General features: G+C 35.3%; 1 protein-coding gene across 1 annotated transcript in view; it reads right to left on the reverse strand.

Moving 5' to 3' along the window:
* LOC150096536 (cadherin EGF LAG seven-pass G-type receptor 3-like) overlaps positions 1–23,342 on the reverse strand; it is a 47,449-nt gene that overhangs the window by 19,797 nt on the left and 4,310 nt on the right. Inside the window, exons 3-10 of the mRNA XM_090408635.1 lie at positions 22,306–22,420; positions 21,421–21,537; positions 20,954–21,026; positions 18,032–18,155; positions 16,634–16,687; positions 16,301–16,350; positions 15,579–15,705; positions 7,169–7,316 (exon numbers count right to left, since the gene is read on the reverse strand). Of these exons, the coding sequence (XP_090264761.1) occupies positions 7,169–7,316; positions 15,579–15,705; positions 16,301–16,350; positions 16,634–16,687; positions 18,032–18,155; positions 20,954–21,026; positions 21,421–21,537; positions 22,306–22,420 (808 nt within the window). The remainder of the gene's footprint in view (positions 1–7,168; positions 7,317–15,578; positions 15,706–16,300; positions 16,351–16,633; positions 16,688–18,031; positions 18,156–20,953; positions 21,027–21,420; positions 21,538–22,305; positions 22,421–23,342) is intronic.

Raw genomic sequence — 23,342 nt, forward strand, 5'->3', positions numbered from 1 at the left:
TCATTTGCACAATGTGTAAGAATGTGCTTCCAAACGGCTGGCATTTTGCTATCAGTAATTTCATTCGACTTTGAGACTTTATAACTGGGTTATAAAGTCTCAAATATTTTTAAGGGTGAGATTTCTCTGATTTGACCAGAAAAGTCTTGGAAGGCATTCGCTTCCAAAAAAGGTCGGTTTCATCGACATTAAATATTTGTTGGTCACAATACCTTCTTCTTCCACAATTGTCTTCAAATTCTCTAGATAATGTGCAGCCCTCCTTATCTGTACTTGCAGCTTTGCCTGTGATTAGAACATTATGTAGGCTATTTCTCTTTCTGAAACGCTCAGACCACCCATCACTAGCATGGAATTCTTCTTCTTTTCCATCACTGATAGCAATTTCTTTCAAGATTGCAAAGATACTTAATGCTTTTGATTTAATAAGGTCAGTGCTTATCGGGATCCATTTTTGATTACAATCTTCGATCCATGTAGACTCCCTAATTTAATCATTATAATACTTTGATTTCAAGTGCATGCATACATGATGAACTTGAAGCAGCCTTACCTTTCTCTTTGTATTCAGTAGCTTTGCTTAAAATTGCTCGTATAGTTGATTTACCCATTTTTGTGTTCTTGTCCTATCCTTTCTGTGGACTCGCTTTGTTCATTTTTCTTTATTATTTCAAGTTTTTCTTCCAATCAGATTAATTTTTTCGCACTTCCACTTTTTTGTTCACTAATTCTTTTACTCATGATGAAAGGGTGGGAAAATACTTTAAAATAAAAAGAAGTAAGGAAAACAATCTTAATAAGAGGCATTAGATATGATCAGCAAAATGCTATGTAATTAGCAGACAACATAAATTTTGGCGGTAAATTTGGAACATAGTGTACATGGAAGTAGTGTAGTATGCCACTAAAAATAACTTTGTAAAATGTTTTAAATCAGTAACTAAATTATTTCATTCTGGTGAGTGATTTTTTAAAATAGTTAGCCATAAAATTTTTTAAAAATCTGTAACATTTCATTTTAAATGTTACAAATTTTAAGAAGTATATAGGCGCACTAATCGCATTTTAGAGGCCCACTAATTGAATTTGGGTATAGAAAAAAATGACGCACTAATCGAAAAACGCACCAATCGGTGGCGCATTAATCGAGGGATTGCTGTAATGTTTTAACATGACTGTGTAGTGGCATAAGTATTTTACCTTAAATATTTTGTGTTCTGTCCTTGCTGCTCATAAGTGTGGGCTGTTCTTTTTGTTCCCAGAATATCAGTTTCTACCATTTTATTTTGCAACGATTGTAATCTGTTAAGTTTTTATTCTGCACAGAATGCGTATGATGTACATCCTCTGTCCAAAAAGAAACCGAACTTTTCGAAAATAGAAGAAACTACTAGCGCCACTTATTGTATCTTTTTGTTGTCGAAAGCGACAACCTTCATTATCAATCTCATTAGTGTTTTGTTTGTTCATGATATTTGTTTCATTAGAAGCTGAGTTATAGTGCAAAGAGTGACAGTGTGTTTTGACGAACGGTCGGAAAATAAATTTCAAACAGACAGCTGTGATTGACTTTTGTTTTAAACTTGGTAAAAGTTTTACCGAAACGCATCAAATGCTTCAAAAAGCATACGGTGATGAATGCTTATCCTGTACTGAAGTTTACGAGTGGTTTAAGCGATTTCAAAGTGGTCGTGAGACGCTTGAGGACGATGAAAAGACGGGCCGTCCAAAAACTGGACTGAGCGAAGTTAACATCCAAAAAGTGCGTGATTTCATCAAAGAAAACCCGAAATCGTCCGTGAGATTGATTGAAGATGAATTGGAGATTCCAAAAATCAACTGTGCACAACATTTTGACCGAGAGTTTGGGCCTTCATAAATTGAATTCGCGATTTGTTCCTCACAAGTTGACCGACAACCAAAAAAATGTATCGAATTGAACATTGCTAGGACCTCATTAAAACCGCTCGTAATGACTCAAACTTCCTTGAAACGGTGGTTTTGAGTATGAGCCCGAAACAAAGCGCCAGAGTGGAGATCACCAGAAGCGGGGAGTCCGAAAAAAAGTCGTTTGGAGAAGTCAAAAGTAAAGAATTAGTTCTGCCTAGCCAAACGGTCAATGGTCAGTTTTATCTCGAAGTTTTGAAGCCATTGATAGCGAGAATTCTTCGCGTTTGATGCGTATGATGTACATCGTGAATATCGTGACGACCGACCGCTCGTCAAAACAAACTGTCACTCTTGGCACCATTTCTAATGAAACAAATGTCGTAAACAGTTGATACAACACTAATGAAGGTTGCCGCTTTCGACAACAAAAAGATACAACAGGTGGCCCCACTAGTTTCTTATATTTTCGAAAAGTTCGGTTTCGTTTTGGACAGAGGGTGTAATCTCGTATCTTAAAATATTATCACATAATGCTTTATAGATAAGTTCGAGGGTGATCTGAAAAGTTCTTGGCCTCGACCATAGATGGCAACAATATCGGCCAGATTTTTTTTTTTAAGTTGGTACATCTGTCTTAGGCTTCCAAGTGAAACTGCAAGTCATTCTATCAAGTAGTTTGTTTTATACAGCTGTCTGAAGCAAAAATGTTGTCTCTATAACTCGAAATGGATAAAATTGAGTATCCTGCAGTTAAAAATTCTTTGTGAAAGAAGGTTTAACGCCAAAAGAAATTCATTCGAATTTCATAAAAGTTTATGGGCACTCTCCTCCTTCGTTTTCGACAGTGAAGAAATGGGCTGCCGAGTTTAAACGTGACTGTACCAGTATTGAAGATGATCCACGTGAATCCAAAAAGTGTAACCACCAGAAATCATTGATCAAGTGCACGATGTGGTATTGGATGACCGGCGAGTCCAAGTGCATGAAATTGCTGAGACAATATAGGCATTTCAAAAGAACGTGTAGGATATATTTTGCATGGAGAATTGCAAATGAAAAAGCTCTGCGCAAGATGGGTGCCGCTCTTGCTCACAGTAGATCAGAAACGCACTCGCATGAAAATCTCTGAACAGTGCTTGGAGCGTTTTAACAAGAATAAAACTGATTTTGTGTCGATTCATTACTATGGATGAAACTTGGATTCATCATTACACACCAGGATCAAAATTCGTGAGAAAAAGACCCGGTTTGCAGAGAAAAACATCATCTTTCATCAGGACAATGCACCTGTCCACAAAGGTGTTTTGGAATTGTGAAAATTATTGGATCTACACTATGAATTGTTGGAACATCCCCCGTATTTCCCAGATTTGGCTTCCTCTGACTTCTATATCTTCCCAAAACTAAAACTCTTTGTCGCTGGTCAGCGTTTTTTTTCCTTCGAATCAAGAGGTGATTGCAGCTGTAGAGGGGTAATTTGCAGATGTAGCTTCGAAAAATTGAATAAGTGTGTTGATGTTCTTAAAACGGGAAAAGAATACAACATAAGTGCTCCTCTCCTTGGGAACCTGATACGTATTTTCAGTGGAACACAAAAGTGGACAGCCAAATTCACTGTGGTTTTGACTCTCTTCAAGATGTCCTTCAAACGAGCATCTACCAACTCTCACACCAGAAGTAAATTGGCTACTGATACGCGTTTTACATGACTTTCACCTACGAAATGTAAATCTCTCGTACACTTAATACCTTAATCCGCCCATACACGATACTAATCTAGAAACTTCTCTAGAGAGGGACTGAAGATGGAACTCTTTCAAGTCAGTTTAGAGATTCACTAAACAGGATGGTTTATTGCGGTGTTCTTCAGCCTTTTAATACTTAGCGCCTACTTTTGTAACTTTCGTTAGGGTAAAATTTTCTTACCGCCCACTAATATTTAAATTGAAAAAAATATATATATATACCCTACATAAAACCATAAAATTAATTGAAATTACTTTACTTTAATGAGATTCTTGAGCCTGATGCTGAGAAACTAAATGTTGGAACTGTATGACACTCTCATATAATTCAACAAAACGAGTCAAGCACTCACCCATTGAGAGCCAACGAACTTCTGTGTGTAACAATAACCGAATACATTGCTCATTATTGTCCTGACCCAGCTGTCGAAACATTCTATCATTTTTGGCATTCAATTTATAGCCCTAATTATAAATAAATAAATAAATCAGCCAACTCCTTTTATTCCCTTATAGGGAGTAGGCGAGGCCTTTATACCCTATCTAGCTTTTGGAGACTGAGTGGGCAGTTAAATCTCCATCGGTAGCCAATCAGAAATAGCTGGCCCATGTTTATCAGTAATAGCAGCCACCGATGAAGAGGCTGGCAAACAATGCTGCCATCTCTTGATACCTAACCCTAACAAGATATGTTACTGTCTGAAATAATGTGGGTGCTACGATCGATTATTTTCTTGAGTTTACGGGATGAAAAACCCGAGTTTCCGGGAGGAAAAATCCGTGCCAGAGATCTACTAACTCGGGAACCGGTCGAAGAAAAGCTTAGAAAAAGTTCCTCCAGTCGGTGACTAGACTTGAACTTAAGTCAAACTTCGAGCGACCAAGCGCAGACGACGCAAGCGCCACTTCCACTGAGCTACACAGACTTCAATATCCTTAATTATTATACTTAATAATGAATAAAGGCTTGTGCTGGAATGTTTTCCTGCAAGATGCTGCCATGTACCACACAATTAATATACAAAACGTTTGGCACTTCCTCCTTCAAATAAGACAAAACCACGATAGCGATCTATCATTGACGGTGCTCCATCAGTAGCGCATACAACAATTTACACCAATTATTATTATTATTATTATTATTATTATTATTATTATTATTGCAAAGTACGATTACACAGCAGTAAATTGTACGATGCACGATAAGCTGCAGTTAATCCATCTTCGTTCTTTGCATTTTGTTTCTTGAATGATGCAGTTATTGTAGAACGATTTTGAAATCTTTCATATAGTTCTTGAAAATATTCAATGGGCTTATTTTTATCTTTTAGCTGCCTTGTAGCAAGATGGTCTCGTGTGTATGGGCTCAACATAAAAAAAAGAAGTAAATATTGATAATCCTCTTGCATCTGAAATGAGATTTAAAGTGAATAACATTTCTTCTTGCAATGTACTGTTTTCAGAAAGGTACCCGTATATATGCCACCGATAAAGCATTATTATCTGCAATGTACACTCGTCCACTTTCAACATTAACCGCCTTTTTGTCAATGCGTATACCCTTACTGTGGCATCGCTAAGGGGCAATGTTTTTATAACTTAAGTTGGATCCTGATGCATTACTATTGAGATAATTTTTTTCATAGAGGGTGTTATCAAAGTTTCTCCAATGTTATGGCTTTTACCACTTTTTTCAATTAATTGTGATGTACGATAAGCTGCAGTTAATCTAACTTCGTTCTTTGCATTTTGTTTCCTGAATGATGCAGTTATTGTAGAACGATTTTGAAATCTTTCATACAAAAGATATATTTCGGTGATTACACTACATTTTTTATTATTCAATTATACAAAATACTGAAATAATAGTTCCCGACAAGTTTCGTAAAGCGTAGGATTTACATCTTCAGGGGGTAAATAGTATAACTTAAAGTTTAAACAAGAGAATTAATAAATACAAATCATAACCGTCTGGCTATTCATAAACTCAAAAAAACAGAATGCAGATATAAAACGTTATTGACGTTGAACAATACTGGACGATGTATGAACGAGAACAAGAACACGTGACATCGTCCAGTATTGTTCAACGTGAATAACGTTTTATATCTGCATTCTGTTTTTTGAGTTTATGAATAGCCAGACGGTTATGATTTGTATTCATTAATTCTCTTGTTTAAACTTTAAGTTATACTATTTACCCCCTGAAGATGTAAATCCTACGATTTACGAAACTTGTCGGGAACTATTATTTCAGTATTTTGTATAACTGAATAATAAAAAATGTGGTGTAATCACCGAAATATATCTTTTGAACCAATTAGCCACACAAGTTTACCCCTGCAATCTTTCATACAGTTCTTGAAAATATTCAGTGGGCTTATTTTTATCTTTTTGCTGCCTTGTAGCAAGATGTTCTCGTAATCGACTTGGTTTCATTGCTTTGTTAGAAAATGCTTTGTGGCCCAGTACATATTAGAAGCTGTTGGTTTGTTATCGATTCGATGAAATCCATCTTCAGATACTCTGACAAATAACCACGAGCATATTTCTTTTTTGTTTCTTCTTTTTTTTTTTTTGAATTTTATTACACAAATTATTCTAATCACAACACAATAATAATAATACGAAAAAATTAGAAATCTCAATGGCAATACCACGCACTAACAATATACGTTTCGACACGGTCACAGAGGCTGTGTTCGCCGATGAACCAATATTGTGGCTCGTTGAATTAAAACGTTTTGGCACAAACGTCTTAAAAAAAAGTCTTAAACTATGCCGTTTATGCCAAACATTTTAAGGCGTGTTTTTTTTTTAAATTAATATTCCTTTGTTGTTTTAGCAACAAAGGGATTTATTTTAGTGGTTAATAATTTTCTGATAAATAAAAAAGCGCTTTTTATACCCTACAGAGAGATTTATAAAGAATGACAAGGTGGCTCATCCTCCAGAAGTTCACTGATCCTCTGGAAGACTCACAGGTAATTTGATTCATTTGTAAATTCATATTTTTTTTTTTTTTTTTTTTTTTAAGAAAGGTTATGATTTTAAAGTTTATATTAGTTTTTGTTCACGAGGTTCGTTTACAGACGTCACCTCACCGCGTGATTCGTGTGGAAGAGTTGGTGACTTGCTAACTGATAATTTAAAACTCATTCAGATAATTTAATATTAAGCCGTTATGAAATTCGACTATACATATGTCTCAACACGTTTATATCCTTGCCTCTTTATTTAATCGTATTGGACAGAAATTGCAGAAAAATGTGAAAAAATCCTAGTTGAAAAGTTTAAAGATTCAACACGCTTTTCAATATATTACTGTTACTGTATTCAATCCGGGACATTAGCTTTCTCGAGGTTTATTGAATGGCTGATACTGTTTAATAAACAAATTCAGTACATGGTGGCGGATTATTTAAATTAGTTTTTTTTTTTAATTTTTACTAAATGTTAAATGTTACCTTCTTATAAAATCTATTTGGTGCTATAGAAAAACAAGGAATAACTGAAACAGTAATTATTCTTACCCCAGCCAATTACAAAATAGCATTTTCCTCTTCCTCCTATGGAACCATTTACGACAGAAGCAAACAGCGCATGTGATTCTACCGTAAGCCACGTGCCGACTCCAGTGTAAAAGAAATGGATGAGTATCGATATCACTCTGCATATTTCCTGTATGAAGTAAAAATTTATATATAAAGACTTTGCCGGTTCATGAGTATGTGACTAAGAATTTATAAGGTAGAACAGGAATAAGATGGTGACATTTATTTTAATTGACAACACGACATTTCATCCTAAATTGCACAGGATTTCTTCACGTGTAAATATACAAACTAGTAGACAAAACAGTAAGGACTAACAAAGGTAACAACCACTATGCAGTCATAGAAGAGACTGATGTTATTTTTAAAATATTTCTGATTGTATGTAATTGTGTATGTCGCATTATTCAGAAAACGCTGTACGTGTTTGCTCATCACATGCAAATTCATGTTTGGGTAATAAAGCTAGGCTGTATTCAGATAACTTGATACTTTGAATACTTTCATTAATATTTAGATATGTAGGATCTAATACCATTTCCAAAGACTTCCAGGTTTTTCTCTCCGTTCTGTCATAGCAACGGTGTAATAGTTCCGATTTATCCCATAACACTTGGTGTCTCATTTGCGAAGCGTTTTGTGGGTATGAAGAGAGCACGTGTGATAACAAGCTTCAATGTCTCGAACGTGTTTTTTTGAATGCGTTGTTCAATTGATTTTTCTGATCGGTAATATCGCACCATAGCTGATAAATACCCCCCCCCTTGAAATGTTTTCCCCATAACTTTCTAAAATGTTCCCGTTTGAAACTAAGTTAGTTTTTTTTAATAATTTTAATATAATTTTTTTCTATATTTTTTCGCAGCTTACGTCTGCTAGGTTTCAGCGCAAAATAAACTTGTAAAACAGTAATTATTTCCAATTTTAAGATTTAAAAACGTAAATAATGCTTGTATGCGGGCAGATACCAATTTCTGTCGTCCCTGTGATAATATTTTGAAATTTTAATTTTATTTTATTAAGGCACAAATGTTCTGGAAAATAAAAATTTGTAGGAAATAATATGCAGTTTTATTTTCTATTTGACAAAAAAAGCAAAAGTGTAAAAATCTCTTAAAATGTTTGCTTTCCTCTGCGAATGAGTTGATGATTTGATCATAGTTCATAGTTTCAAGTGCTGATTCGTCTTCGATGGCAAGGATTGCTAGGCCCGATAAATATTTCGTAGTCATCTTAGACCATAAATAATTTTAGATGAGTTTTTTTTTTTTTTTTTTGCTTTCGCTTTGCTCGCAACTTGCGAATGTTGTCAGTAGCATCGAGTAAATTCTTAGCGCAATGCAAAGATTTGGGAACACACCCTGCGTGTAATTTTTTTTGTGGATTTACTCCGCATGATGGAAAATACTTGACGCTTTTATACTAATAAAAACAAGGTGATATTGCTCTTAAAAAACAGAAATTTCTTACAGAAATCGACAACATTTAGATAAAGAACACATTTTTCGCGCTAGAGCCATTCATATTTTTGTAAGTTCTGAAACCGCTCCATCTCATCCACATCTCCAAGAAACCCAGGGACAACCAGATCTGCGCAATGATCCAGATGAGGCCTTATCAAATCCTTATAAAGTGAAATCATAACCTTCTTATCTACTTTATAAGGCTTTGAATAAGGCCTCATCTGGATCATTGCGCATATCTGGTTGCCCGGGTTTCTTGGAGATGTGGATGAGATGGAGCGGTTTCAGAACTTTTGCAATATGCTTTCTGAATTTCAACTCCCTATCCACCAACATCCTCAAATCTCTGGCTTCATCAAGTGCCTGGAGTAAAGTTCCGTCGATATGTTACACAGATGGTAATATTTTCATTTCAAAATGCATAATCTTGCAGCCATATTAAATGCCATCCATACTGCCAGTCTATTTAAATCATCCCGTAAAATAACAACATCATCCTTATTGACTACTATCTATCTCAATGGCTTTAACAGGTCTTTAAGGTCCACAACCCTCCAAGCATGCTTGGATTTCGTAACCGAAATAGGAGGATAGAATGGTCACCCCCTATGCCTCGAAGTATTCCTGGCTGTATCCCTGTGTGTTCACGGGGCCGGTTTGCCTGCGTACGGGATGAAAAACGCCAGATAAACTGGCGGAAAAAACCCTCAATCAGGCCTTCTACAGGACTGTGTACCTGTATAGATTACTACCTGGTATTTCTCCATCAACCAATCTCTTGTCCATATCCATTTGATGTAATTAATGAATCAGGATTCCATGTGGTATCCTATCAAACGACTTTGCGAAGTCCAACAGTATAACCGTGTAACCATTACCTATATCTAACTCAACTTTTACCCTATTATAGAAAATAAGTTACTGAAGCATGACCTACCATTCACAAAACCATGCTGCCTCCATATAATATCCCATTGCTATCCATCCATTTCTGAATTTTGTCTTTAACCAACTTCTCCAATACTTTGACCACCACTCCTGAAATACTAATTGGTGTATAATTAGCAACTTTGGTCTTGGAACCACCTTTATGCAATGAAACTATTTTTACCTCTTCTGGTCTGTGCTTTATAATACTCATGGACTTGCTGGTCACCTATATATATATGAATCTCTCCCACATGCTTCTGATTTCTTTTTAACTCCTGCTTAATGCTGTAGCTCATCCATTTAATTCCTAGTTTATTAATTTTCTCAATTCTTGGTATGCAGTTAGCTGTTTGTTCCTGCAAACATCCCTTTACCACTTTTCATGCACTACTACCATGTTTTCCATGAAGTATATCTTCCCATAGTACCGCTCTAAGCAAGTTTCGCGTAGTTCCTAACATCAAATCCTTCTTTACTGAAATTTCCACATGCTTAGCGCCACTTACCAGGTCAAAACTCAATGATTGCTTTCGCCGATTGGTGGAAATATATTCATCTCAGTTATACACCATATTCCTCAGATGTAATCACAAGCTACAACGCTCTCGATCCCCTTGTACCTCCCATTTCGTGCCGCCTTACTTATTTATTTCTATGAAGCTGCACAAATTCCATTTCCTCCCGTCCATATTGAGTGATACATATCGTCCATGTCATCCTTTGCATTCCCTGGCGTATAGAAGTAGCCAATCAAATACTTTGTCATGTTAGCTCGTATATCACACTAGACGGTCTCAATAACACTGTTTACCTTTTTACTGATTTCCTGTTATTAGCACTCTTTTAGGCTGCAACTAATTTGATATCATCAACAATCCCCCCCCCCATCCTATTTACCCATCCGCCCTAAAATCATCACTTTCTCTGCCTATAATTACTTCAACCTTAGTTAGCCACGTCTCACTAATAGCAATAACTTTTGGCTAATAGGAACTAACCAGTGCTAAAATCTTCCCTTTCTTGTTCCTAATACTTCCGGCATTAGTATACATAAATCATATACATCTCATAGGTTTATAATTAACCTTACGGCATGTACTCACAATTTCATTCTTATTTACTGCCTCAGAGACTAACGTCTGCATTTTCTCACCATTCGAACACCTATTTGCTTTATCGGTACTTGCATGCACCCTCACCTGCTTCCTTCCTAACAACTAGTTTCCTTGATTTTGCACATCTAAACCTGCTGCAGTCAGCAGCACTTTTTCTATACTCCTAACCAGTGACGGCTCGTGGCTTGAAATCATGGGGGTGCTGCAACTTCCAAAATATACATTCACACTGTAAGTACAGTGTATACGTGTTTGGATAAAATATCAAAATTATGGTAAACATTTAATTGTTTATTGTCGATAAAATTATAGTTTGGTATAATTGAAAATTACTTAAAAATAAAATCCATTATCATAACTTCAATAATGTTCTAAAATAAAAACTATAACAAATGTTATGTCTTTAGTTGTAATGTCCAAATATTTAAAGAGACGGAGTAAACACGATAAGCACTACGAACACTCTACTACTGGTGCAAACTGCATATAAACAACAGTGGAACTGCGCGACGGACAGTGCCGCATTACGCTAATAGCTCGCATCTCACTATGACGTGCATATGCTTGTGCGCGTAGCAATATGACGCTGTGGTAAACACAGTGTTGCTAACGTCCTTCCCCCTCCTAAGTGCTACAAGATGGATTTTTATTATTTTTTATACAAAATAAGAGAATTGTATAGGATTGTAATTGATCAAATTAAATATTACAAGCAAATATAAATAAATTAATAAATATATTTATATATCGAGAAAAATAGGGGATGCTAGTGCATAGGCAGTTCTGCAGTGCCTATGCACGAGCCGCCCCCTGCTCCTAACACCAAATCCATTTAAGTGCAAACCATCTGCCTTATATGAGTCTTTTCGGCCACTCAAACTCATTCCACACATTCTTCATACACAATCAACGCATTGAGCCATTTGCAATGATGGCCCTTCTTCGCAACTCGCTTTGTCATACCTCGGCAAGAGATTCACATATTCAGAATCTCATTCTTCTCTTTTGCTACAGTCAGTAACTCTTTCATGTTCTCCCTCATAACATACTTTTCTCCTTTCAGAGCATTTGTATTCTACCAAAACAATCAACCCTTTCATTATCCTTTACACAGCACAGTTATAACACAATTAAGATATCAATAATCACTGGTATTAATTGGTTATAATGAAATATACTTTACCTCATCTTCTCTTAGAAAATCCGATAGGAAAAAGGAAATCAATGCAACCAACGCTGATAATGCCAGATTAATACGGATTATATGAAACTGTTCGTGCAGGACCCTGAAATAAATGATGTTTGATTAATTCTATAATCATATAATATGTAATAATAACTTAAGCTTGATAAATTTATTCATGTCTGTTGTGTTTTTGAAAGTGCACTGAAGTACTTCAGGACATTTTCAGTTTTGCTATGAAGAAAACGGTGCTGTATAACTTAGTTCTGCCAATAAAGAGTTCCTTCACTTGCAAATAGAATTATGAGCTGAAATTTCTTCCCCAAGTAAGGAACTCGTAGCGAAATACATCTAAAAACTAAATTGCATTTAAAATATATTTGGATTTCCACGAATCTTACATTTAGGCAGGTACTGCTATTTACGCGATCAAATAAGTAGAATATTCATTTGATTAACACTGTCAGTTGCCTTGAACTTGAGTTCAAGACTACCAATAATTGCCATACTTCGAGGTCAAGAATACGGTAGACATCTGCCACCATCTTGTGTTCCTAAACCCTAACTAATATTACTGTATGAAATAATGTGAGTTTCAAGATCGATTTTCTTGATTTTCTAGTTTAAAATCTGAGTTTATTAAAGGAAAATTATGGAAATATTTATTTATTTTTGAATTTAAATATATTATATTTTAGTAAATTATTATTTTCTGTTGTTAGCAGATTATGCAGCATTACCTTCTGACAAGAACTGCGCCAATATAGAATACAAGCAAAATGCACGATAGTCCAAAGCCGACCCATTTAAAAATCTTCAGCCATTCCTCTTCTTCTGGAATTATCTGGAACGAAGAGCAATTCATTGCACTAACAAAAAAGCATTCTTGAAAATAATGCTTATTATCGTCGGTCTTATAATAATCCCTTTGCTTTTCATTAAATAAGTATATCTATATATAAAGGATTTATCGAATTTAATAAATTAATACTATTCTGAATAAGATTTCTTTATTCCTATTTTACATAAAGATGTAAATAAAGAAACTCATGCATGAAATTAAATACCCTTTATGCATTGCTTATTATAAGACTGATAACATTTGTCATTTAAGACTGCTTAAAAAATTTTATTTTGTGAAACGGATCGAAGTCTAATTTTTTCCCACAAAAAATTTCTAATATTGCACTAGTCTTCTAATTTCGACTGAATGGAGTTACAGAGCATAACTGCAGAAGCAGCTTTTAGCAAAATAACATTTTTACTAACATATTTTAGTATTTTTTTATTTTACTACCTTTTTAGCTTCGAAAACAAATATTATTTACCAGGGTGAAAGTGATCAAACATTTGTAAAATACGCCATGTTGAAATAGGTAATGAGACATCCCTTGCTTTAGAATGAAATATATTGATGTGTATGTTCCTGTCGTCGCAGTAGCCCGTATTGTTATATAAGACAAACTGATGCTCTCTTCACGTTCTTGCCAGTGGTACGTGAAGAGTTTAATTGACATCGAGAGATGGCGTATACTAGGATGCAATGTGAGTGATCTTATCACTTAATGAAATTGGTAAATGACTATATCTCCTAAAATAAATGTAGGGAACATTATCAATCAGTAGAAGCGTGATCGTGCTACCTCAGTCAAGATGTGTAATGGATAACGCAGGAAGCCAGGAGTTCAGTTGGTAGATTTGCAGTCTCAGTTTATATGGAAGGACACGCACATATGCCGAATATCAGCTATTGCATTCAAGGACTACAGGGGTGAAAAAACATGGTGACCGATCCGTAGAGGGATCACGATGTCTTTTACATCTGTGATAAATCTCGCCACACCTTTTCGATTAGATGGACAAGTAGGAATATGGTGGATGCAGGAAAAAGCTTTATGTTCAAGTCATCATTCCAAATATGAAGGTTGGTGGCAGAGGTGTAATTGTCTAGAGCTTCTCGGAATGTGGTCAGATGAATAGCCTGGAAGGATAAACCTCAACGGATATGCAATACTTTTCGATAATGCAATGCTTCCAATATTACGGCAATGTTATGGAATTGTTCCATTCTTCACTCCCTCCCCCCTCTCTCAATACGACAGTGCACCATATCATACTGTAGGTGATACTGCGACATGGTTGGAGGGTAATGACGTGGAGAATACTTGACTGGCCTGTACTAACTCGTTCTCAATCCCACTAAACCGAAACCAAAACCGAAATCCCACCAATTCATGCACAACAGTGCATGAATTGATAAATTGAATTGAATTGATGAATTGATGTTTGAAGGAAGAATAGACCGAAATACCTTACTCATATTATCGCTATTTTTCTTGAAAGATAGAGGTTGTATTTGTTGGGAAATGTTGAGGAAGACTGTTCCAGAGAACAGAGAACCATAGAATAACAGAGGATAAAGCAGGTTCGGTGTGCCTTTACAGTTGGAATATAAAACGATGTTCGATAATTGCTAGTAGTGTTTTAATAGGCTGAGACAGTGGAAAGCGAATGATGGATGTCATTTCAGTGGCCAGATATCCATTGAAGTTCTACCTGCAGAAAAGACAGCGTTAAAATCTGTGAAGAGAGAGAGAGAGAGAGAGAGAGAGAGAGAGAGAGAGAGAGAGAGAGATGTCATCTCTCAGATGAATCGTGACAGCATCAGGAATAATGCACGCTTATTATGTTTAAAGCATGAGCAAAAATTATAATTGTAAAAATGTTTTGAGACTGAGGAAGATATTGATGTGATTATTGATGTGATTTTTAGAGATTTGGTTTATTTAGATTTTCGGTCAAAGAAACTCAGGCTCTGAGGCCAGTGTATTATATATGTTAATTGCATGTGTTCTAATGACCGGTTTTGCCTTTTCTGAGGGACGAAGAATCCGAGTTTCTGGAAGAAAAAAAAATCCTCTACTCTCGTATGAGACCGGCTAACCCATCTTTAGTTGAAACGCCCTGATAGAAATTCTTCGCGCGTTTATATATATATATATAGAGAGAGAGAGAGAGAGAGAGAGACTGGTTTTTTGAGAAAGCTGGCAAGACTTCGTTGTGGTACTGTTCCAAAACGCAGGATTGAAATACTACGCAGTTTGAGCTTAACTCTGCATGCGGTGTAAATACGTGGAATGAAAAACGAGATTTGTTACCTTTTTTTTTTTTTTTTTTTAAATCGTATATGATTGGATGTGTACTATCAAGTTATATTAATCAAAAATATGTGGACCGGAGAATTTCGAAACCTTTACTGGATTTCTCTAAATTTGCGTTACTAATTTCAAGCATTCTTGCTGTCGTTTTTAAGCAAAGATTTTTTTTTGTTCAAAAACCAGAGGGAGATTGTGTATGGTTTTGGAACAACTACTTATGGTTTTTGTCCTTCTTGCTCTTTGGCTTAAATGAGAACGCGAAAACCTACGAAACCCAAGTTTCCTTTGTCTAAAAGACTGGATAACGTTTAGTGAAAACAAAACAGATCTTGTTTTGTTGCGCAAAGAATGAGTGAGAAATGTAATTTAAATCGGTGTCTTTTTCAAGCTCAGGATGCAAGTGCGTTTTTTTTTTTTTTTTGGCTGCGGACTTTGCTTATCTTAAGATAAGCAAAGTTTAACATGTACAAATATTAAGAAACGCAAGATCACCAGTAAAATAAAGGATTTGTTAAACATTGCATAGTTATTTACACTTACAAAGGGCTTTCGAAGTCGAGCGAGCACGACGTATGTGCCGGGCTGATCGCATTCACAAACAGATCCTTCTGCAGAAGAATTCTTCATGGTGCATCCTTTATCGGTCCAACCTCCTTTTTCTTGGTTCCTATTTCACAAGTAGATTTTGTTAATAGTGAAAATTTCCAAGCAGTGTAAATGGTTTCATTATCATTTTATGTTGGACGAATGATTCGAAAATTTAACAGGAAGAAGAAATGAAATCCTTCGTTTAGCCACACTTTTTTAGTCATTTCAGAACTCAACTAAAGAGCGTGGTGGTCATACGCGGAAATGAAAATTATCCTACATCTACTGTAAATACTTTCACAAACATCCATGCCGCCGTGGAATTTCAACTCAGAATCTAACGGTTTGAGAGCGGGTTACGCTATCCACTGAGCTAATTAGTCCGTCATGTATACGAATGCCATTTATGTTTGTATCGTGTTCTAAACAGAGATGTTTTAAAACAAAGATTATAGAATTGTTATACTGTTGACAAATTAAATTGTTTTTTGGACACTTAAGTTAGGATGAATAGAAAGTTAGAGTTATTTTGGGAACAAAAGTTCTTCCTAGGCCTTAAAACCGAAAAACTGAAGCAGAGTTAACCGTCATTGCATCATAGACGAATTCTGAATCAGTTTCTATGAAATATAAATTAATGAAAAACGATTTAGGTTTATTTATAATCTGCTTACTTGGAAGGAACAGCATTCTCATCCCATCTGCAACAGTATCGCTGTTTGATCTGAAGAGAAAGAAATTAAAACTTGTAATTAATCCTTTCAATATTTTAACTTACTGACCATATTTTTGCTACGAAATAATACTGGATATAAAATACAACGTGGTAATTGGAATAATGAAGAGTGTTTAGGCGATCTAGATGGAATTGTTACTTTAGTTAAGACTGTTTAATGCAGTTTGAAAAACATCTACATAAGAATTGAACCATCCTAAAACTTTAACCGCTCATTTTTATACATATAACACACATGCGCGCGCGACATAAGGTATTCAAAATTTCTCACCACGACGTCAACGGTGCCATTCTCTGCGGACAGCAGACTTCTACTTGACCCAACCTATAGAAGATAGCATAAGTAAAGAAAATGTACAAATTAGAGTGCAGTTTTTAGTTTAAAGCCTATTGTAATGACATTTTAATTCATGCGAATATTAAAATTTCCTGTAATGTATTGGATTAAATGGGACTGTCATGATGCTATCTACATAACGCTATATATTTCTTACTGTGTGTATTTTCTGACACTTTGTTTTAGACATTTAATAGAGTAAGGATTACAAGTACGCTAAAGCATGATGCTTTAGTGTACTTGTAATCCTTGTTCTGTTCCCAGTTATCCTATTCTACAGAAACGTTTTCAGGACATGGGACAGAAATATTGTAAACTGGATGTTTTGGCTTGGTTCAGCAAATCTAATTCTTCAGGTCCCACCTTTAAGGATGGATTCTAATTACTGATTATGATTAAAATTTCTCGGTAACAAGTATCTCAGTCCTCCGACCGCTGTTAATTAATTAATTTATTTATAAACACCGAACCTATCAAAATATTTTAGATATCGAAATCTGTTTCGATGTCTAAAATATTATAATTTCATATCCTAGGTCTTCCTATATTATTTCTCTTCAGCTTTATATTTAATTACTTCTTTAGTAGTTTTCCCTCTTTCATTGGCTGCACATGTTCTCTCCGATTCATTTTGGTGTTCTGTTATCATTTATTGCACTGATATATATAATTCATTCCTTATTTCATCATTTTGTAGTCTATCAGTTCTTATACCTCCTTTAACTGCTCCAAGAATTATTTTATTTCTTTGTATTCTGCTTTTATCTTTTTTTAACTCTCTTTCCAACTTCAACTATCCGAACAATATAGAAAAGCATGCAAACCTATAGTATATTAGTATAAGAAAGCCACTTCAGGCGTTTTGATACACGTAAGTCTTTAGACGCAAACATTTCAAAATGTTGACTGTTAACTGATAGGTTAAAAGTAAAATATATTATTATTTCCAAGAGAAATAAATTGTATTTGTTAACAGTGTAAAGGGTATGAAAGCTAAACTTAATTATAGATACAAAAGAAAAGTTAATTAATCATAAGTTATTACTTGTAAAAAACGATGCAATAATATCAGTACTGTTATTGTTATTTTTGATTTGTTGTTGCGGAATGAAAAATCCCGAGTTTCGGGGAGGAAAAAATCATGTTACCTCTCGGATACCATTAATGTGCTTCATTCTGTTCACGCAAACGATAAAAGGTGTCCGTTTGGGATACCAAACACAGTCATCTTATTATCACGCGAGCAATCACGTGACCGTTTAGACATCATTGTTTTAATTGTTTGTTGGCTTTAAGCGTTACCTGCATTTTTCTGTTTGTAATTAATCCTACCTTTCTCAGATGGCCGAGGGATACAGAAATTTTCTTTTCTTGGAGTGATTCAGGACGATAATCTGGATTCGTGACTAAAGAGATAATCTTACTATCAATAAGAATCAAGGAACTGTCCGAGCCGCTGCAAAAAATAAAATAAAATAAATTGATACGTAAAATAAACAATAAAAGAAAAAAAAAAGAAAAAATCGACTGATGGTAATTGATTCAGATTCCTTTTGACTTTATTAATAAAAATAAATAATCATATAATATAAAACCTCAAACTACATTAAAACAGACCCAATGGGATTCGTTGAGCATCATCACACGACTTATTTTCTTGCATGTTGTTAAAGTACAGTACATAGTAAGTAAGTTTAAATTGTTATATAAAACAAAGCTGAAGACGAACACAAATGTTCACCATTTGTGACAAGTGTTACATATTTGTTTTATAAGTTTATTGTCACAACAAGGGATTGACGAACTATTTTGGATAACTGCAAATTACTAATTTCCATCCTTCCGCCCCAAGAAAACATATTTTTCTTTTCATTGTAGTGATCGAGAAATTCTGACGATCCAATAATTAGCCATTTGTCTTTTGGCATTTGGCTAATTAGCCATTTCAACCATTATTAGCTTTACGGCAGAGATCGAGTAACAGCATAAAAAATTCGACTGCAATATTTGCATATCACACATCACGTGATGTCAGTGGGTTTCAGAGTGTAGCATCGTGTGAAAAAAAATCATCTAAGATGTTATTCGAGTTGAAACAACAGGAAAAACATGCAGCAGTAAGGATAAAAACAAGAATTCAGAATGAAATATGAGGATCGTACAAGGATAAATGGAGGATCCACAATTTCTGATGATAATATGCATTTTTGTGTTTGTTATTGCACGGATTTCGACAGAGGTTGCTAAGTGTCGATTTCGCAGCGTATACATTCCATCCAGAACTATATAAACAGAAGGATCTGCCTGCAGTAGCGTCTAATTAAGTGATCATCAATAGCAGCAATTTAAAAGATCAGGCAGATTAAAGTTTCTGCTAATCCATAATCATCGAATGGCCAGAGTTTGAAAATCCACACAAGGATGCAGATTTTTCATTTGTTATTTCTTCGGTTTATATTAGTCGCGAATCTCACTATTTGCGGCACCTTCTGATGCAAAAGGCAGTCTCAGAGATGGTATATTCATGAAGAATGACAATATCATCAAACTAGTGAAGTTTAGGAATACTTGAATGGGTTGCATCCCCCATGTCCCGAACAGCATAATTCCCGGATTTGAATTAATGCCGGATATTAAGGAAGTGCGTATAGAAAAGAAGAGACTCTACTTACCCAAGTCCCCTCGCTTACGATATATATAGCTGAACTGGCCATTCCTTTGACCAGGCTGTTTAATATGAGTTTCAGAACAGGGAAGATTCCTCAGGAATGAAAGGAATGTATGGTAATTTCATTGCACAAGGGTGGTTTAAAGACCGATGTATCCAACTACCGACCAATTAGTATCTCAGGAGTGGTGCTGAAGATTTTTCCAAAATCTTCACCACCACTATAACATAGTTCTATAACAATGTTACCACTGAACTAGACAAGGGGAATGAATACACCATGATACTTTTGGATTTTGCTAAGGCTCTTGACAGAATAAAGTGGTAGACTGTTGCATCATCAGCAAATACAGCTATTTGCTGATGATGCAAAGATAAGAAGGGTAATCAGAAATGTTGCTGATATGCAGTACTTGCAGAATGATTTGAATAGGCTGGAATTGTGGGCATGGGAAAATGGGTATCAGTTCAATGTCAGTAAATGTAAAGTTATTCACTTCGGGGTGATTACATATCCAATGTCGTATTATATTGGTGAGATTAGGCAAATAAACTGATGAGGCTAGAGATCTTGGGGTGTTAATAGGAAGTTGAAGTTCAGTGGTCATGTGGCAAAGATTTCAAATTCAACTCAAAAGATAATTGCAATGCTGAAACGAACGTTCATATATAAAGATAAGGATGTTATTTTGCCTTTTTACAAGGCCTTGATGAGACCTCGCTTGGACTATTGTGCGAAGGTCTGGTCTCCTGGTTTCCGTTGTGATTCTGATATATTGAAAAGAGTACAAAGGAGAGTGTTAAAATGATATCAGAATTGTGGAATACTGAGTATGAAGACAGATTGAGAATTTGTAGACTGCGGACAGGAGAAAGAGGGCGAGATATGATTGAGACTTAGAAACTTCTGAAAAGGTCATAGAGGATTTCAGTTGATGGAATTTTTCAATATATTGAGGGTGGGGAAAGAACAAGTGGGCATCCTTGGAAGCTGAGAATGAATGCCGCTAAGGAGGGGTGAGGGATAGATTTTTCTCTCATAGGGTGGTGCGTGATAGAAATGGATTGCCACTGGATGTTATGAGTGCAAGCAGTGTGAATGAATTCAAGAATAAGTATGATAGCTGGTGCGTGTAGTATGTGGCCTCCCTTGACGAATCAGTGACTCACTGGAGGTCTCTCCTAATAATAATAATAATAATAATAATAATAATAATAATATATTGCTGTAATTAGGTCAGAATATGTTTGTATGTACCATATGCTACGTTGGATAGAACCAGTTTTAAAAGAGCGAAGCAATCAAACTCATTACTGACTGCGAGTTTTCAATTTCTGACTAAGGCGTGTTTAATATTTTTAGTTTGATACTAATTAAAGAATTCTTTGCCGTTCAAAATATTTATCATCACTATAATCCAACGCAATATTTTTCGATTAGATTTAGATTTCTGTAAAAAATATAGTTTGTCAAATTAACATCATTCATTTAATGAACTTTCAGCATGTAGCGAAATGTGAGAGAGAGAGAGAGACTAGATTTCTTAACACAGCTTATATAATTATATAAAAGTAATAGAACTTACGTGATTGTATTTTTCAAGGGAACAATCGATCCTAGAGTGCTGTAAACCGTTGCTTGAATATTAACGACCTCATCTAAACGAACAAGGATAAAAATTATGCGATGGTCAAGTTACAAACTTTAAAGTATATTATTACTGCTGCTACAAATACCTCATGCAGTCTAAAACCAACCAGAAGATATTTGTAGTAGAAGTAAATTTACTTCTTGTGGAGTAAATAGTAATGCTTTAGGCTCCTTTTGTCAATGGTTACTTACTAAATAACGTTTATAAATATAAATTACTTTATGATGAATTACAAAGATTTAATGTACCCATATTATGTTTATAGCACGAGCTAGAATTATTTTATAAATGATACTTGAATGTCCAAACTCGTTTATGTGTCCAGCTTGATATATTTGTGTCTAACCTCAGGGTTAGAACTATAGTAAATTTTTAATGAAGAGATTTCAAAATAAACTTACATGGATCCGTGTTTCCGAAAAGGTTGTTGGGTGCTGTGACTGTGTCATCTATGCTTTCAGGCAGTGTGATGTCTTTTTTCGTGAAGTCGGATATCTTCCCCGTAAAACTCTGCGAAACTAAAATAAAATGCTAATAAGTAAATAAATTTCATTAATACTCAAAACTAATCACAGCTGCTCTAAATTCTCTTGTTTAAATGCAATACCTTTTTGCACTAAGAAGATTTTGTTTTATAAAAAATGAAATAATAATAATTCAAAAAATCCTTAGTCCACTGCAGTATTAATGTGATGTTTTTTCCAATGTAAAATATATTGTTAGAAAAATTTACCTAAAATTACATACTCATTCGAAAATATTGTTCCGAATAAGCTCTACCTTTCAAAACGGTACAAAAAATAGTAAGTATCATAATTGCTAAAAGCCCTTTGTTGTTCAGTCGGTTTCGGTGTTCTTTGGAAAGACATGGATTCGAATCTTTAAGTGTAAGATGCGAAGAATCTTTATCAGGACCTGAAAGATGAGTTAGCTGGCCTTAATAGCTCTGACAAGATTTTTTTTTTTTTTTCAATCCCAGAAACTCGGGTTTCATTGCAGGAATTCTTGAGTTTCTTGTAATTTCTTGTTTCATCAACAAAGTTAGTTTCTATGGGCTCTCATCGCCAGATATGGGACATTAACTAACACTTAACCTACCCCCGGTAAAAGTGAGATTTACAGTCGTTTAAGTTTGATTTAAAAACTTAAGAAATAATATTATATAAATATCAATCACCATTTCTGAGGGAAGGACGCTTAGGTTGCAGTTATTACAACAATACATCTGAGGCAATGTTAGAAGATAAGTGGTGCAAATCAAATTCGCCTTTTAACAAAAAACTTACCTATATTGTCGGACTCTGTAATAATCTTGATAGGTTTTTCAGAACTTCTCATCTGGGAGAGTCTGTCTGTTGCCCACCTCTCAGTTTCTCTTGTTAAGTCCAGAGCGGCCGTTTCCTAATGTTGAAAAAAAAAATAGTTATTTGTGTCTTTAGCAATGAGCAAATGATTACTTCGTCGAATATCTAATACTTTTCTTAAAACTAAAAACTCCATAAGCTCAGTTTCTGCCTTCAGCTGTTATGGGTTCGTAGAGCATGACATCATAAAAGCAAGTTGTTTGACGGTTCACAATAGCACAGCTGTACTGTATATACTGTATATCAATTTCGTTATCTCCGACTATTAACATATGAGTTGATGATACCGGCACGCGACTCCAAAAATTTCATTCTGTATCTATTGCTATGTTGCATGCTGTGTGTGTATCACTGTTCCCTTTAATTATGATAATTATCTAATATACGTACACTGAGTGGCTAGTTTGTTGAATTATTGTCAGAACGGGCTGGGCAAAATTCCTCAGATAGGATCAACTCTTTTCAGCAAATTCTAAAAATTCATTATGTGATTCGGATTCGAAGGAGAGTGGATCCATAAAGTCCTTTAAGGAAATTCAGTCGTACTTGTATGTGTCTGTAACCATTCGTGGATGATGGATTGTTAGATGTATCCATCACATGCAGGGGAAATGATTAACGGAACTAGGTGTATTTGGCCTACAGTGATGTTACTGTAGGCTGCTCTATTCAGCACTTGCTCTGTTGGTGTTAAGGGACCAGATAAGGGGGGGGGGACTCCAGACCATCCATCCACAGTCACCATAACCTTGTCTTTCCGCCCGCGTGAAATAACTGAAATAGGAATTCATCGCTTCTTGGACCTTTTCTCCTCTTTTCGTGTGTCATTGATGTTCTTTCTCCCTAGCTGCTTGTTTTTGGATAGGCGTTTTGCCTCTCGAAAGTCCTCTTCTATTATGTATATTTCGAATATTTGATGCATGGTGCATTCAAATGCACTCTGTCGGTTGTACCTTGAT

This window comes from Typopeltis vanoorti, chromosome 18 (genome assembly GCF_054136105.1).
Source record: "Typopeltis vanoorti isolate ZY-2024b chromosome 18, IOZ_Tvanoo_1.0, whole genome shotgun sequence".
In the NCBI taxonomy this organism is placed as follows: Eukaryota; Metazoa; Arthropoda; class Arachnida; order Uropygi; family Thelyphonidae; genus Typopeltis; species Typopeltis vanoorti.